This window comes from Salmo trutta, unplaced genomic scaffold (genome assembly GCF_901001165.1).
Source record: "Salmo trutta unplaced genomic scaffold, fSalTru1.1, whole genome shotgun sequence".
In the NCBI taxonomy this organism is placed as follows: Eukaryota; Metazoa; Chordata; class Actinopteri; order Salmoniformes; family Salmonidae; genus Salmo; species Salmo trutta.
This window is the reverse complement of record NW_021822962.1, coordinates 227,770-240,866: the sequence shown is the minus strand read 5'-3', so window position 1 is coordinate 240,866 and position 13,097 is coordinate 227,770. Positions and strand designations below refer to the sequence as shown.

The 13,097-nt window shown below is 45.7% G+C and overlaps 1 protein-coding gene and 1 long non-coding RNA gene across 2 annotated transcripts in view; both read right to left on the bottom strand.

The window, feature by feature from the left end:
- LOC115187630 (dysbindin-A-like) overlaps positions 1–12,852 on the bottom strand; it is a 32,244-nt gene extending 19,392 nt beyond the window's left edge. Inside the window, exons 1-7 of the mRNA XM_029746601.1 lie at positions 12,554–12,852; positions 11,903–11,956; positions 11,391–11,438; positions 11,093–11,153; positions 10,636–10,768; positions 5,257–5,389; positions 183–205 (exon numbers count right to left, since the gene is read on the bottom strand). Coding sequence (XP_029602461.1) covers positions 183–205; positions 5,257–5,389; positions 10,636–10,768; positions 11,093–11,153; positions 11,391–11,438; positions 11,903–11,956; positions 12,554–12,609 — 508 coding nt within the window. The 5' untranslated portion in view covers positions 12,610–12,852. The remainder of the gene's footprint in view (positions 1–182; positions 206–5,256; positions 5,390–10,635; positions 10,769–11,092; positions 11,154–11,390; positions 11,439–11,902; positions 11,957–12,553) is intronic.
- On the bottom strand, positions 796–2,944 carry LOC115187634 (uncharacterized). The gene is made up of 2 exons (XR_003876109.1): positions 2,431–2,944; positions 796–875 (listed from the first exon to the last, which is right to left on the bottom strand). It is a non-coding gene; the product is annotated as an uncharacterized LOC115187634 (long non-coding RNA).
- Positions 12,853–13,097: the final 245 nt, after the last annotated feature.

Sequence of the window (13,097 nt, the reverse complement as noted above, 5' to 3'; positions counted from 1 at the left end):
GTTTAGAGGGGGACCTTACTGACTGTACAGAATACAGTTCTGTTTAGAGGGGGACCTTACTGACTGTACAGAATAAAGTTCTGTTTAGAGGGGGACCTTACTGACTGTACAGAATAAAGTTCTGTTTAGAGGGGGACCTTACTGACTGTACAGAATACTGTTCTGTTTAGAGGGGATCTTACCTTTGAGACACTCCAGCTCTTTCCTGTGAAGGAAAAGAGGAACAACTGTTAGAAGCAGTCTTTTCACTATTGTCACTCACGCTCTGTGCCAGTTCAGAGTCTTTACAGCTTGTTCCTTGACTATCTATGAAGATAAACTGTAGGACCAGACATAACAGTAAGACATTTAAATTGTAACATGCTTTTCATTTAACAACAACTGCAAAGTGCTGCTACAGTGAGTCCATAATTACATGATGCTCATTCTAAAGCTTCATTCAGATACAGCAGAGTTCAGCTCCTCTCTCTAGTCTATACCCTCAGATTAACAATAACCTCCCATCAGCTCCTCTCTCTAGTCTATACCCTCAGATTAACAATAACCTCCCATCAGCTCCTCTCTCTAGTCTAAACCCTCAGATTAACAATAACATCAGCTCCTCTCTCTAGTCTAAACCCTCAGATTAACAATAACTTCCCATCAGCTCCTCTCTCTAGTCTAAACCCTCAGATTAACAATAACATCAGCTCCTCTCTCTAGTCTAAACCCTCAGATTAACAATAACCTCCCATCAGCTCCTCTCGCTAGTCTATACCCTCAGATTAACAATAACCTCCCATCAGCTCCTCTCTCTCTCTAGTCTATACCCTCAGATTAACAATAACCTCCCATCAGCTCCTCTCTCTAGTCTATACCCTCAGATTAACAATAACCTCCCATCAACTCCTCTCTCTCTCTCTCTAGTCTAAACCCTCAGATTAACAATAACCTCCCATCAACTCCTCTCTCTCTCTCTCTCTAGTCTAAACCCTCAGATTAACTTGTTATGGATAGGGGGCAGTATTTTCACGGCCGGATAAAAAACGTACCCGATTTAATCTGATTATTACTCCTGCCCAGAAACTAGAACATGCATATAATTAGTAGCTTTGGATAGAAAAACACTCCAAAGTTTCTAAAACTGTTTGAATGGTGTCTGTGAGTATAACAGAACTCAAATGGCAGGCCAAAACCTGAGAAGATTCTGTACAGGAAGTACCCTGTCTGACCATTTCTTGGCCTTCTTTGTCATCTCTATCCAAAACAAAGGATCTCTGCTGTAACGTGACATTTTCTAAGGCTCCCATAGGCTCTCAGAAGGCGCCAGAACGTTGAATGATAACTTTGCAGTCTCTGGCTGAAAAACAGTAGCGCATTTGGTAAGTGGTCGATCTGAGAACAATGAGATGGGTGCGCGCATGCACGAGACGACACCATTTTCAACTTTGAGTCTTTGAACGAAAACAGGGTTTCCCGGTCAGAATATTATCGCTATTTTACGAGAAAAATCGCATAAAAATTGATTTTAAACAGCGTTTGACATGCTTCGAAGTACGGTAATGGAATATTTTGACATTTTTTGTCACAATACGCCTCTGCGCGTCACCCTTCGGATAGTGTCTTGAACGCACAAACAAAACGCCGCTATTTGGATATAACTATGGATTATTTGGAACCAAACCAACATTTGTTATTGAAGTAGAAGTCCTGGGAGTGCATTCTGACGAAGAACAGCAAAGGTAATCCAATTTTTCTTATAGTAAATCTGAGTTTGGTGAGTACCAAACTTGGTGGGTGTCAAATTAGCTAGCCCGTGATGGCGAGCTATCTACTCAGAATATTGCAAAATGTGCTTTCACCGAAAAGCTATTTTAAAATCGGACACCGCGATTGCATAAAGGAGTTCTGTATGTATAATTCTTAAAATAATTATGTTTTTTGTGAACGTTTATCGTGAGTAATTTAGTAAATTCACCGGAAGTGTTCGGTGGGAATGCTAGTTCTGAACGTCACATGCTAATGTGAAAAGCTGGTTTTTGATATAAATATGTACTTGATTGAACAAAACATGTATGTATTGTATAACATAATGTCCTAGGAGTGTCATCTGATGAAGATCATCAAAGGTTAGTGCTGCATTTAGCTGTGATTTTGGTTTTTGTGACATTATATGCTAGCTTGAAAAAATGGGTATCTGATTATTTCTGGCTGGGTACTCTGCTGACATAATCTAATGTTTTGCTTTCGTTGTAAAGCCTTTTTGAAATCGGACAGTTTGTTTAGATAAAGGAGAGTCTTGTCTTTAAAATGGTGTAAAATAGTCATATGTTTGAAAAATGGAAGTTTTCGGATTTTCGAGGAGTTTGTATTTCACGCCACGCCCAATCATTGGATATTGGAGTGGTGTTCCGCTAGCAGAACGTCTAGATGTAAGAGGTTAACAATAACCTCCCATCAGCTCCTCTCTCTAGTCTATACCCTCAGATTAACAATAACCTTCCATCTGTGAATCAAGGCCAGAAACAAAGTCTTTCAGCTGCCTGGGTTTACACATCACTTAACAGCCAGGGCTATAGGAGCCTGTTTAATGGCAAAGTACAACTAAAAACAAATCTTTTTTTAGTTGATATAACCTTTAACTAGGCAAGTCAGTTAAGAACAAATTCTTATTTACCGTGACGGCCTACCCCGGCCAAACCTGGATGACTATAAGCACTATAATGCCAAGGTCCGACATGAATAACAGGCATGTTGGTTTCCTTTCAACAGATGACATTGGGCCAGTGCTTAATTTGAGCCGGATCAGGATCCGGCACCTCCTCGTTTTCGACTGTTTTGTTCCGGAACCTATTTGGCCGGATCCGGTACCTCTCCAGGCATGACAAATCATTTTGCAATGTAAACATTCTAATAAAAGCCGATCAAAGTTCATTCGAGTTGCCTCAGTTCATTCTCCTGCCCCCACAAAAAACGTAATGTATAAAAGTAGATTGTAAAGAGTTGATTTGGGTTGGGCCGGTCCGGGTTTATGGTTTGTGCAACATTGTAACCCGTTTGAGACCAACACGTGGCGGCGGCGGTGTGAGAAGCGCTTCATTATGTCTCACATAAATCATTGAAAGTGAATCTCCTTCTAGTTGTTATCTCGCTCTCTCTACTCGACATGAGCCTGCAACTCATCTCTCCAGCGTTGCACTTCATCATTTATTTCCTTATAGATCATATCCACGCGAAGGGTTCTGAACGAACTGCAGCACCTCTGATTCATGGAAATACATTTGCCAAAGTTATAGAATTACTGCTGTCTGTTCAGAAAATGTAATGTAATGTTAAATGTAATAATTCAGAATACTACACCAGGACAAAGCATAGAATTTAGACACAGAGGACCAATAGCTGTGGATTGTAGCCTACAGTCAGGAACGCACGGCAAACCTGGCAGTGAAAACACAGCACCCAGACAAAACAGGCCTTTCGCAATATTTCAAATACAATCGCGGGAAAACACAGTTTGGAAAGCAAATGGCTCCTGCTGAAAACAGTCTGTAGGCTACCAACATATTAGATCAACTTCCAAATATTATTTTACAAAAAGAGAGAGAAGCTTTTGGCACGAGCGCATCGTCAATCACCAGAGAGTGAGCTGCTCATCAGTGAGTGATTCAGTGAAACTGGGCTCCCGAGTGACGCAGCGGTCTAAGGCACTACATCTCAGTGCAAGCGGCGTCACTACAGTCCCTGGTTCGAATTCAGGCTGTATCACATTCGGTCGTGATTGGGAGTCCCATAGGGCGGCGCACAATTGGTCCAGCGTCGTCCGGGTTTGGCCGGTGTAGACCGTCATTGTAAATAAGAATTTTGTTCTTAACTGACTTGCCTAGTTAAATAAAAGGTTCCATAAAAAAAGGACTAAATTTTCTCCTCATATTGTAACCTTCAACCTGTCTCCACACACCGAGGCCTGGGCTAGTGATGGATTCAAGACAAGGTGGTTTTTATTGATCTCTGATTCTCCGTTTGTCAGTGTCATAGTAGCCTGCCGTTTCCATCATTTGTGCTGTATAAAAACAATATTCTGTCAAAGTCTCCAGTCATGTAAAAAGACGTAGAATTTCATGTAATGTGTTTATAAAAGGCCAACATTTTCCCCGGACCCTGGGCTACTAAAAATGGTCCCCATGTGTGCAACGTCTGTAAGTGTCTTTACTCTACTGCTCTATGCCAATACACAAATGCGGTGATGTGCATGCAATGCTTTATTATAAAGGTGAATTTTTCTGCTACCCCAGAACTCCCCAGGTCAGCCCACGCTAACGCTCACTTTTTGTTCCAGCATTTACAAATGAAGACCTGCACTGGGCACTTAAAATGATGACTCTCGTCTAGTGGACATGTGATCAAATAGACCTGGCAGTTTTTGACAGCACAACAACAGTGGAATTGAAGAAGCAGCTTTGTGCATATAGCTAAACCGTCAGGCAGCATCACACCGTAATGAGAACCTCAAGGCGTACAGGAAAATAATCCAACGTTACAGATAAGAGGACAATGCTGCTGGAAGATTGTTGTAAAGGCTTTTCTACAGAGGAATGTTGCTGTTGAACTAAATAGAGATATCCACCATAAAACATCATCTGATAGACAGCCCACGACTATCAGAAATGTAATGTTAGTGTTGTTTTGCCTGGGGCGGTATGATATGATGCTATAATACTGAAACATCATCTGATAGATAGTGTTGTTTTGCCAGGGGCGGTATGATATGATGCTATAAAACTGAAACATCATCTGATAGATAGTGTTGTTTTGCCTGGGGCGGTATGATATGATGCTATAATACTGAAACATCATCTGATAGATAGTGTTGTTTTGCCTGGGGCAGTATGATATGATGCTATAATACTGAAACATCATCTGATAGATAGTGTTGTTTTGCCTGGGGCGGTATGATGTGATGCTATAATACTGAAACATCATCTAATAGATAGTGTTGTTTTGCCTGGGGCGGTATGATATGATGCTATAATACTGAAACATCATCTGATAGTGTTGTTTTGCCTGGGGCGGTATGATATGATGCTATAATACTGAAACATCCATCTGGACGCAGCACAGTGGTGCATCAAGTGGTGAACCTGTTTTTATATCAGACAATAATTCAGGGATATAAAGTTGGCGGATGGTTGTCTAATTAAGTGGAGTATCAGCCAGGACGAATTACCACAATGTTATTATGTTGTAAAATCCTGAGGTCAGAGAGAACGGAAAACATACCTCTTTTTCTTCTTGTAGTTCTCCAGCTGCAGGACCTGGAAGTGTCTGAAGCGCTGCTGCTCACACTGACCACACAGGTTGTCCAGGTACATCAGCCGGCTCTCCAGCTCCTCAAAGTCCGCCTCCAGGTGGGCTGTATGTGGCAGAGGGAACATGTTACATTTAGTTATTTTAGTCATCCAGAGTGACCTACAGGAGCTATTAGGGTTACGTGCCTTGCTCAAGGGCACATCGGCAGATTGAAACCAGCAACCTTTCAGTTAATGGGCCAACGCTTTTTACTGCTAGGCTACCTGATGGAACTATTGTCATGACAACATCATTGTGCTGTGAAGCTTTATCTCATTGTTGTGTCTGTCCATCTGCTGCTGGGAGACTGTTGTGTCTGTCCATCTGCTGCTGGGAGACTGTTGTGTCTGTCCATCTGCTGCTGGGAGACTGTTGCCAGAGTCTGTATAACTGCTGCTGGGAGACTGTTGCCAGAGTCTGTATAACTGCTGCTGGGAGACTGTTGCCAGTCTGTCCATCTACTGCTGGGAGACTGTTGCCAGAGTCTGTATAACCGCTGCTGGGAGACTGTTGCCAGAGTCTGTATAACCGCTGCTGGGAGACTGTTGCCAGAGTCTGTATAACCGCTGCTGGGAGAATGTTGCCAGAGTTTGTATAACTGCTGCTGGGAGACTATTGCCAGAGACTGTATAACCGCTGCTGGGAGACTGTTGCCAGAGTCTGTATAACTGCTGCTGGGAAACTGTTGCCAGAGTCTGTATAACCGCTGCTGGGAGACTGTTGCCAGAGTCTGTATAACCGCTGCTGGGAGACTGTTGCCAGAGTCTGTATAACTGCTGCTGGGAGACTGTTGCCAGAGTCTGTATAACCGCTGCTGGGAACTGTTGCCAGTCTGTCCATCTGCTGCTGGGAGACTGTTGCCAGAGTCTGTATAACTGCTGCTGGGAGACTGTTGCCAGTCTGTCCATCTGCTGCTGGGAGACTGTTGCCAGAGTCTGTATAACTGCTGCTGGGAGACTGTTGCCAGAGTCTGTATAACTGCTGCTGGGAGACTGTTGCCAGAGTCTGTATAACTGCTGCTGGGAGACTGTTGCCAGAGTCTGTATAACTGCTGCTGGGAGACTGTTGCCAGAGTCTGTATAACTGCTGCTGGGAGACTGTTGCCAGAGTCTGTATAACTGCTGCTGGGAGACTGTTGCCAGAGTCTGTATAATATTATCATGTGAATAATTCCAATAAAACACAAAAGGAAGGAACTATTATTCACTACACTACTAAAACACAAGTGAACACTGGCATCTGGTGGTCATATAGGGAAACTGTTTGTACTTAGAGCACTATTTATTTATTTATAACATTTTTATTTAACTAGGTTAGTCAGTTAACAAATTCTTATTTACAATGACGGCCTACCCCGGCCAAACCCTCACCTCACCTCACCTTAGACCGCTGCGCCACTCAGGAGCCCAACCACTATCACTGTCCAAAGTCAAAGACAACTAAAAAGGAAACGTGCCATATTTGAGGCATTATCTGGAACTCTATACAGGGCAGGAACAAATCTTACAAATGTAAATATTCCAAATAAAGTTAAAGATCCACTGAATTCTGTTCAACTTCTTTCACCTTCCTAGAACACGTCTCAGTTTGTTCATACTGGAATTTCCCATGTGCTCGCTAGAATTCACATCATGTGCAACTCATTGGCTGAGACAGGAGACACCCATTCTAGAATGATGGAATGAAAGTCCTCAGAGTTCTAAACAGTCCAACTACTATCTAACACGGATTACAGCACAACCAGCAATGAACAGTGAGTTAAACTAAACTACAAATCTAAGGGTTGTGTACTCTAATGTCCAGATTTTGGGCTTGGCAGTTTTGGGCTCAGGCTTGGAGACATCTGGTGAATCAGCAGGAAATCAATGGCATTAGGACAACACACCCTATGGTCAGTGAACAATCACAGGGTCCACTACAACAGAGACAGATTATTATCCTGATGGATCTCCGCCACTACTGACTATTCAGGGCAGGGGAGGAGTCTCCGTCACTACTGACTATTCAGGGCAGGGGAGGAGTCTCCGCCACTACTGACTATTCAGGACAGGGCAGGGGAGGAGTCTCCGCCACTACTGACTATTTAGGGCAGGGGAGGAGTCTCCCCGCCACTACTGACTATTCAGGGCAGGGGAGGAGTCTCCGCCACTACTGACTATTCAGGGCAGGGGAGGAGTCTCCCCGCCACTACTGACTATTCAGGGCAGGGCAGGGGAGGAGTCTCCGCCACTACTGACTATTCAGGGCAGGGGAGGGGAGGAGTCTCCGTCACTACTGACTATTCAGGGCAGGGCAGGGGAGGAGTCTCCGCCACTACTGACTATTCAGGGCAGGGCAGGGGAGGAGTCTCCGTCACTACTGACTATTCAGGGCAGGGCAGGGGAGGAGTCTCCGCCACTACTGACTATTCAGGGCAGGGGAGGAGTCTCCCCGCCACTACTGACTATCAGGGCAGGGGAGGAGTCTCCCCGCCACTACTGACTATTCAGGGCAGGGGAGTCCCCCCCGCCACTACTGACTATTCAGGGCAGGGGAGGAGTCTCCGCCACTACTGACTATTCAGGGCAGGGGAGGAGTCTCCGCCACTACTGACTATTCAGGGCAGGGGAGGAGTCTCCGCCACTACTGACTATTCAGGGCAGGGGAGGAGTCTCCGCTACTACTGACTATTCAGGGCAGGGGAGGAGTCTCCGCCACTACTGACTATTCAGGGCAGGGGAGGAGTCTCCGTCACTACTGACTATTCAAGACAGGGCAGGGGAGGAGTCTCCGCCACTACTGACTATTCAGGGCAGGGGAGGAGTCTCCGTCACTACTGACTATTCAGGGCAGGGGAGGAGTCTCCGCCACTACTGACTATTCAGGGCAGGGGAGGAGTCTCCCCGCCATTACTGACTATTCAAGACAGGGCAGGGGAGGAGTCTTCGCCACTACTGACTATTCAAGACAGGGCAGGGGAGGAGTCTCCGCCACTACTGACTATTCAGGGCAGGGGAGGAGTCTCCGCCACTACTGACTATTCAAGACAGGGCAGGGGAGGAGTCTCCGCCACTACTGACTATTCAAGACAGGGCAGGGGAGGAGTCTCCGCCACTACTGACTATTCAAGACAGGGCAGGGGAGGAGTCTCCCCGTCACTACTGACTATTCAGGGCAGGGGAGGAGTCTCCCCGCCACTACTGACTATTCAGGGCAGGGGAGGAGTCTCCCCGCCACTACTGACTATTCAGGGCAGGGGAGGAGTCTCCCCGCCACTACTGACTATTCAGGGCAGGGGAGGAGTCTCCCCGCCACTACTGACTATTCAGGGCAGGGGAGGAGTCTCCCCGCCACTACTGACTATTCAAGACAGGGCAGGGGAGGAGTCTCCCCGCCACTACTGACTATTCAAGACAGGGCAGGGGAGGAGTCTCCCCGCCACTACTGACTATTCAAGACAGGGCAGGGGAGGAGTCTCCCCGCCACTACTGACTATTCAAGACAGGGCAGGGGAGGAGTCTCCCCGCCACTACTGACTATTCAAGACAGGGCAGGGGAGGAGTCTCCCCGCCACTACTGACTATTCAAGACAGGGCAGGGGAGGAGTCTCCCCGCCACTACTGACTATTCAAGACAGGGCAGGGGAGGAGTCTCCCCGCCACTACTGACTATTCAAGACAGGGCAGGGGAGGAGTCTCCCCGCCACTACTGACTATTCAAGACAGGGCAGGGGAGGAGTCTCCCCGCCACTACTGACTATTCAAGACAGGGCAGGGGAGGAGTCTCCGTCACTACTGACTATTCAAGACAGGGCAGGGGAGGAGTCTCCGTCACTACTGACTATTCAAGACAGGGCAGGGGAGGAGTCTCCGTCACTACTGACTATTCAAGACAGGGCAGGGGAGGAGTCTCCGTCACTACTGACTATTCAAGACAGGGCAGGGGAGGAGTCTCCGTCACTACTGACTATTCAAGACAGGGCAGGGGAGGAGTCTCCGTCACTACTGACTATTCAAGACAGGGCAGGGGAGGAGTCTCCGTCACTACTGACTATTCAAGACAGGGCAGGGGAGGAGTCTCCGTCACTACTGACTATTCAAGACAGGGCAGGGGAGGAGTCTCCGTCACTACTGACTATTCAAGACAGGGCAGGGGAGGAGTCTCCGTCACTACTGACTATTCAAGACAGGGCAGGGGAGGAGTCTCCGTCACTACTGACTATTCAAGACAGGGCAGGGGAGGAGTCTCCGCCACTACTGACTATTCAGGACAGGGCAGGGGAGGAGTCTCCGCCACTACTGACTATTCAGGGCAGGGGAGGAGTCTCCGCCACTACTGACTATTCAGGGCAGGGGAGGAGTCTCCGCCACTACTGACTATTCAGGGCAGGGGAGGAGTCTCCGCCACTACTGACTATTCAGGGCAGGGGAGGAGTCTCCGCCACTACTGACTATTCAGGGCAGGGGAGGAGTCTCCGCCACTACTGACTATTCAGGGCAGGGGAGGAGTCTCCGCCACTACTGACTATTCAAGACAGGGCAGGGGAGGAGGGTTACAATTCAATGAACAATGTACAAAACTAGAAACTATTTAGAGAAGACCGATACATACTAGTATAGGCCGATGCATGGAATACTACAGACTGTATCAAAGACTACTCCGTGCTGTATGGTATATGACGTGGAAGAAGTTCAAGCTACCTACGGAGGTGGCTTGGGAATCTGATTCTGAAGTCAGATTTGATCTCAGATCCGTCTCCTTAGACTATAAACGTGTTGTGTTTCAAACTAGCCATGTGTAAAAAAGGCTTCATCTTTTCCCGTTATCTCTGTTGTTGCCTACCCAGCCCTCCTTCACCATGTTGGCACTAGTAGCTGTTAGTACCCCACTGCCAGCTGAAGCTCCACAGGTAACAGGCAGGCCATGCCAGCTGGTGCCCTACAGTATCACCGCTCTCTCAAGGTAAACACAGCTCAGCCCGTCATAAACACCTCTGACCTCAACCTACTCTACACAATGGCAACAAAAGGCCAAATGTAAAAAAAATAAAGAGTGGCATTGACTTTCAGTAATTCAGGGAATTGTGACATTTCTCTCAACTATAATATGATCCACTGTTGACTGGTCCTAATGGTTTCCTGGTGCAGTCTATGATACGTAGGCTACGTCCTGTCATTCCACCCTTTTACCCCCCAAGTGTGCACTTGGTGTAAGCATTGTCTGGAGAGTTTCCACCATTGTAAAATCCATGCGAGATAGAGTGTGCAAGTACACACTTGAGCAGAAGAGTGAAGAATCTAAACTCAAGACATAGTGATGGTGCACACTCACCGATGCGATTGGTGCATGTCTCCAGGTCTGTGAGGAAGCCTGGGATCTGCTGTAGTTGTTCTTGTAGTTCCACCACTGCTGCCCTTCTCTTCTCCCAGTGTGCAGACAGCATCACCACCTCTCCATCCACTGTCTGAGAGATAGAGACATACAGAGAGAGAAAAGAGAAGACGAGAGAGAAAAGAGAAGACGAGAGAAAAGAGAAGACGAGAGAGAGAAAAGAGAAGACGAGAGAAAAGAGAAGACGAGAGAGAGAAAGACAGACGAGAGAAAGATAGACAAGAGAGAGAAGACAAGAGAGAAAGACAGATGAGAGAGAGAGAAGACGAGAGAGAGCCAAGACAGACGAGAGAGAGAAGATGAGAGAGAGAATGTGAGATGTTCCTATGTATTATTATTCTTGATGCGTAATTCAATGCAAGTCTAATTAATACATTGAGCTACAGTTCATACGAACCTCTCCAGCTTTCGCACAATCTTTAGCTTTTCTGTGGAGAGTCACCCAGGTGTCTTCGTACCTTCGAAACACAAGAAACTAATGAAACAAATAAGGCCTTGTGTTTTCTTCCCTTGACATTATGCTACTGTACATGTATTCAGACCACTGAGTGTTTCAATGTCTGCATCAAAAATGGCACACTATATTGTGCACTAATTTAGACCCTGTGGGGCCTGGTCCAAAGAGACCTGTGGGGCCTGGTCAAAGTAGTGCCCAATGCTCTCATTTGGACGTATCCAATGAGAGCAACACCTACCGACTGAGCAGTTCTACTCCAGCAGAAAACTGTGTCAGATGTTCATGTCTGTTGAGAGACAGGAAATGAGTCATTAAGGGAAATAGACTATGAAGAGGATATAAGAGAATGAAAGTGGATGTAAATGGATGATTTGACTGGTACTCCTGGGCCGTATTCATAAAGCGTCTGATGATTTGACTGGTACTCCTGGGCCGTATTCATAAAGCGTCTGATGATTTGACTGGTACTCCTGGGCCGTATTCATAAAGCGTCTGATGATTTGACTGGTACTCCTGGGTCGTATTCATAAAGCGTCTGATGATTTGACTGGTACTCCTGGGCCGTATTCATAAAGCGCCTTAAAGTGCTGATCTAAGATCAGGTCCTCTCTGTCCATATAGTCTTTATTCATTATGATCTTAAAGGTCAACCTGATATTAGATCATCACTCAGTTACGTTAAAATAAAATAAAGTTTATATTTATTTATCACTCCAACTCTGAGACACCATGGATACATGCCTGCCTTACCTCTGTTTCTGCTTTACTTTGGCCTCTTTTGATTTATCACTCAGAGTCTTTATCCTGAAGGGAAATTATAAAGATGTGAGCAGGTAAAACAAGATGTATATGGGACAGCTGTCACAGCAATGCAAATATTAATTGGATGGGTAGACACTTTGTTTCCTAAATGGCACCCTATTCCCTATATAGTGCACTAATTTATATCAGAACCCAAAGTAGTGCACTATATAGGGAATAGAGACGTTTTCTGCTTCCGGCATCAGGTTCCAGTCCAGAATGTCCTGTCTCGCTCACTTCCATCACATGATGGGCAGCTGAATGTAATCAACTTAGCTAGCTGTAGTTAGCTAACTGTATCAATAAGCTTTGGCAGCATCTAAATGAATGGTGTTCATTTACTGCCAGCCTGGTAGTGTGTTGACAGTGTTTTGTGTTTAGTATTACCTAGCTACGAAAAACTTGTTCGATGGTTTCGTCCCACACGGTTATATCCAGCTAGATAGCCTTTCAGCCATGCTGGCAAAGAGGGAGAAACTAGCTAGCTAATTAACGTAATGGTTTTTTAAATTGCTAATACAGCAATGTCAGAACAGGCAGGGTCACAAGACATAGGGCCATGAATGAAGCATTAGCTATAAAAGTAGCTTTAATACAAACCCCGTTGTGAAATCTTGCTGCACCGTCTGCAACCTCTCTTTGAAATTCTCAAACATCTTCCTGGTTTCTTCCAAGCTGCAAATACGTTGTTTTGTCGTCGCATTAACTGTATTAGTTAGCTTCTTTGTGAATATTCCTCAAGTGCCATGTCAAGCTACGGGTCAATGTTCAGACTGTATACTTCTATAAGTAGCTAAAGTCTGATAGATGGCTGTTGTTTGGTCTTTGCTCAGCTGTTTTCCAGACGCAGTGGGGTTGTTGAGGTGAATCAGGGTTGTTGCGCTGAATCAGGGTTGTTGAGGTGAATCAGGGTTGCGCAGCTATGCGCACGCCACATTCTTCCACATAGAACACAGGAAGCCATTCATTAGGTACAGCAAAATGTTACAAAAACTAATTTCACAATATTTTGAGGATAAAATTATTGTGAGTTTACATGAATATTTGTGTGTGTAGCATAGCTTCTAAAAACGGTTTTGTATGAATGAAAGGTAACATGGTTAGAATGAACAACCCGGTAGGTGGCGACACAAACCGTGTTTAC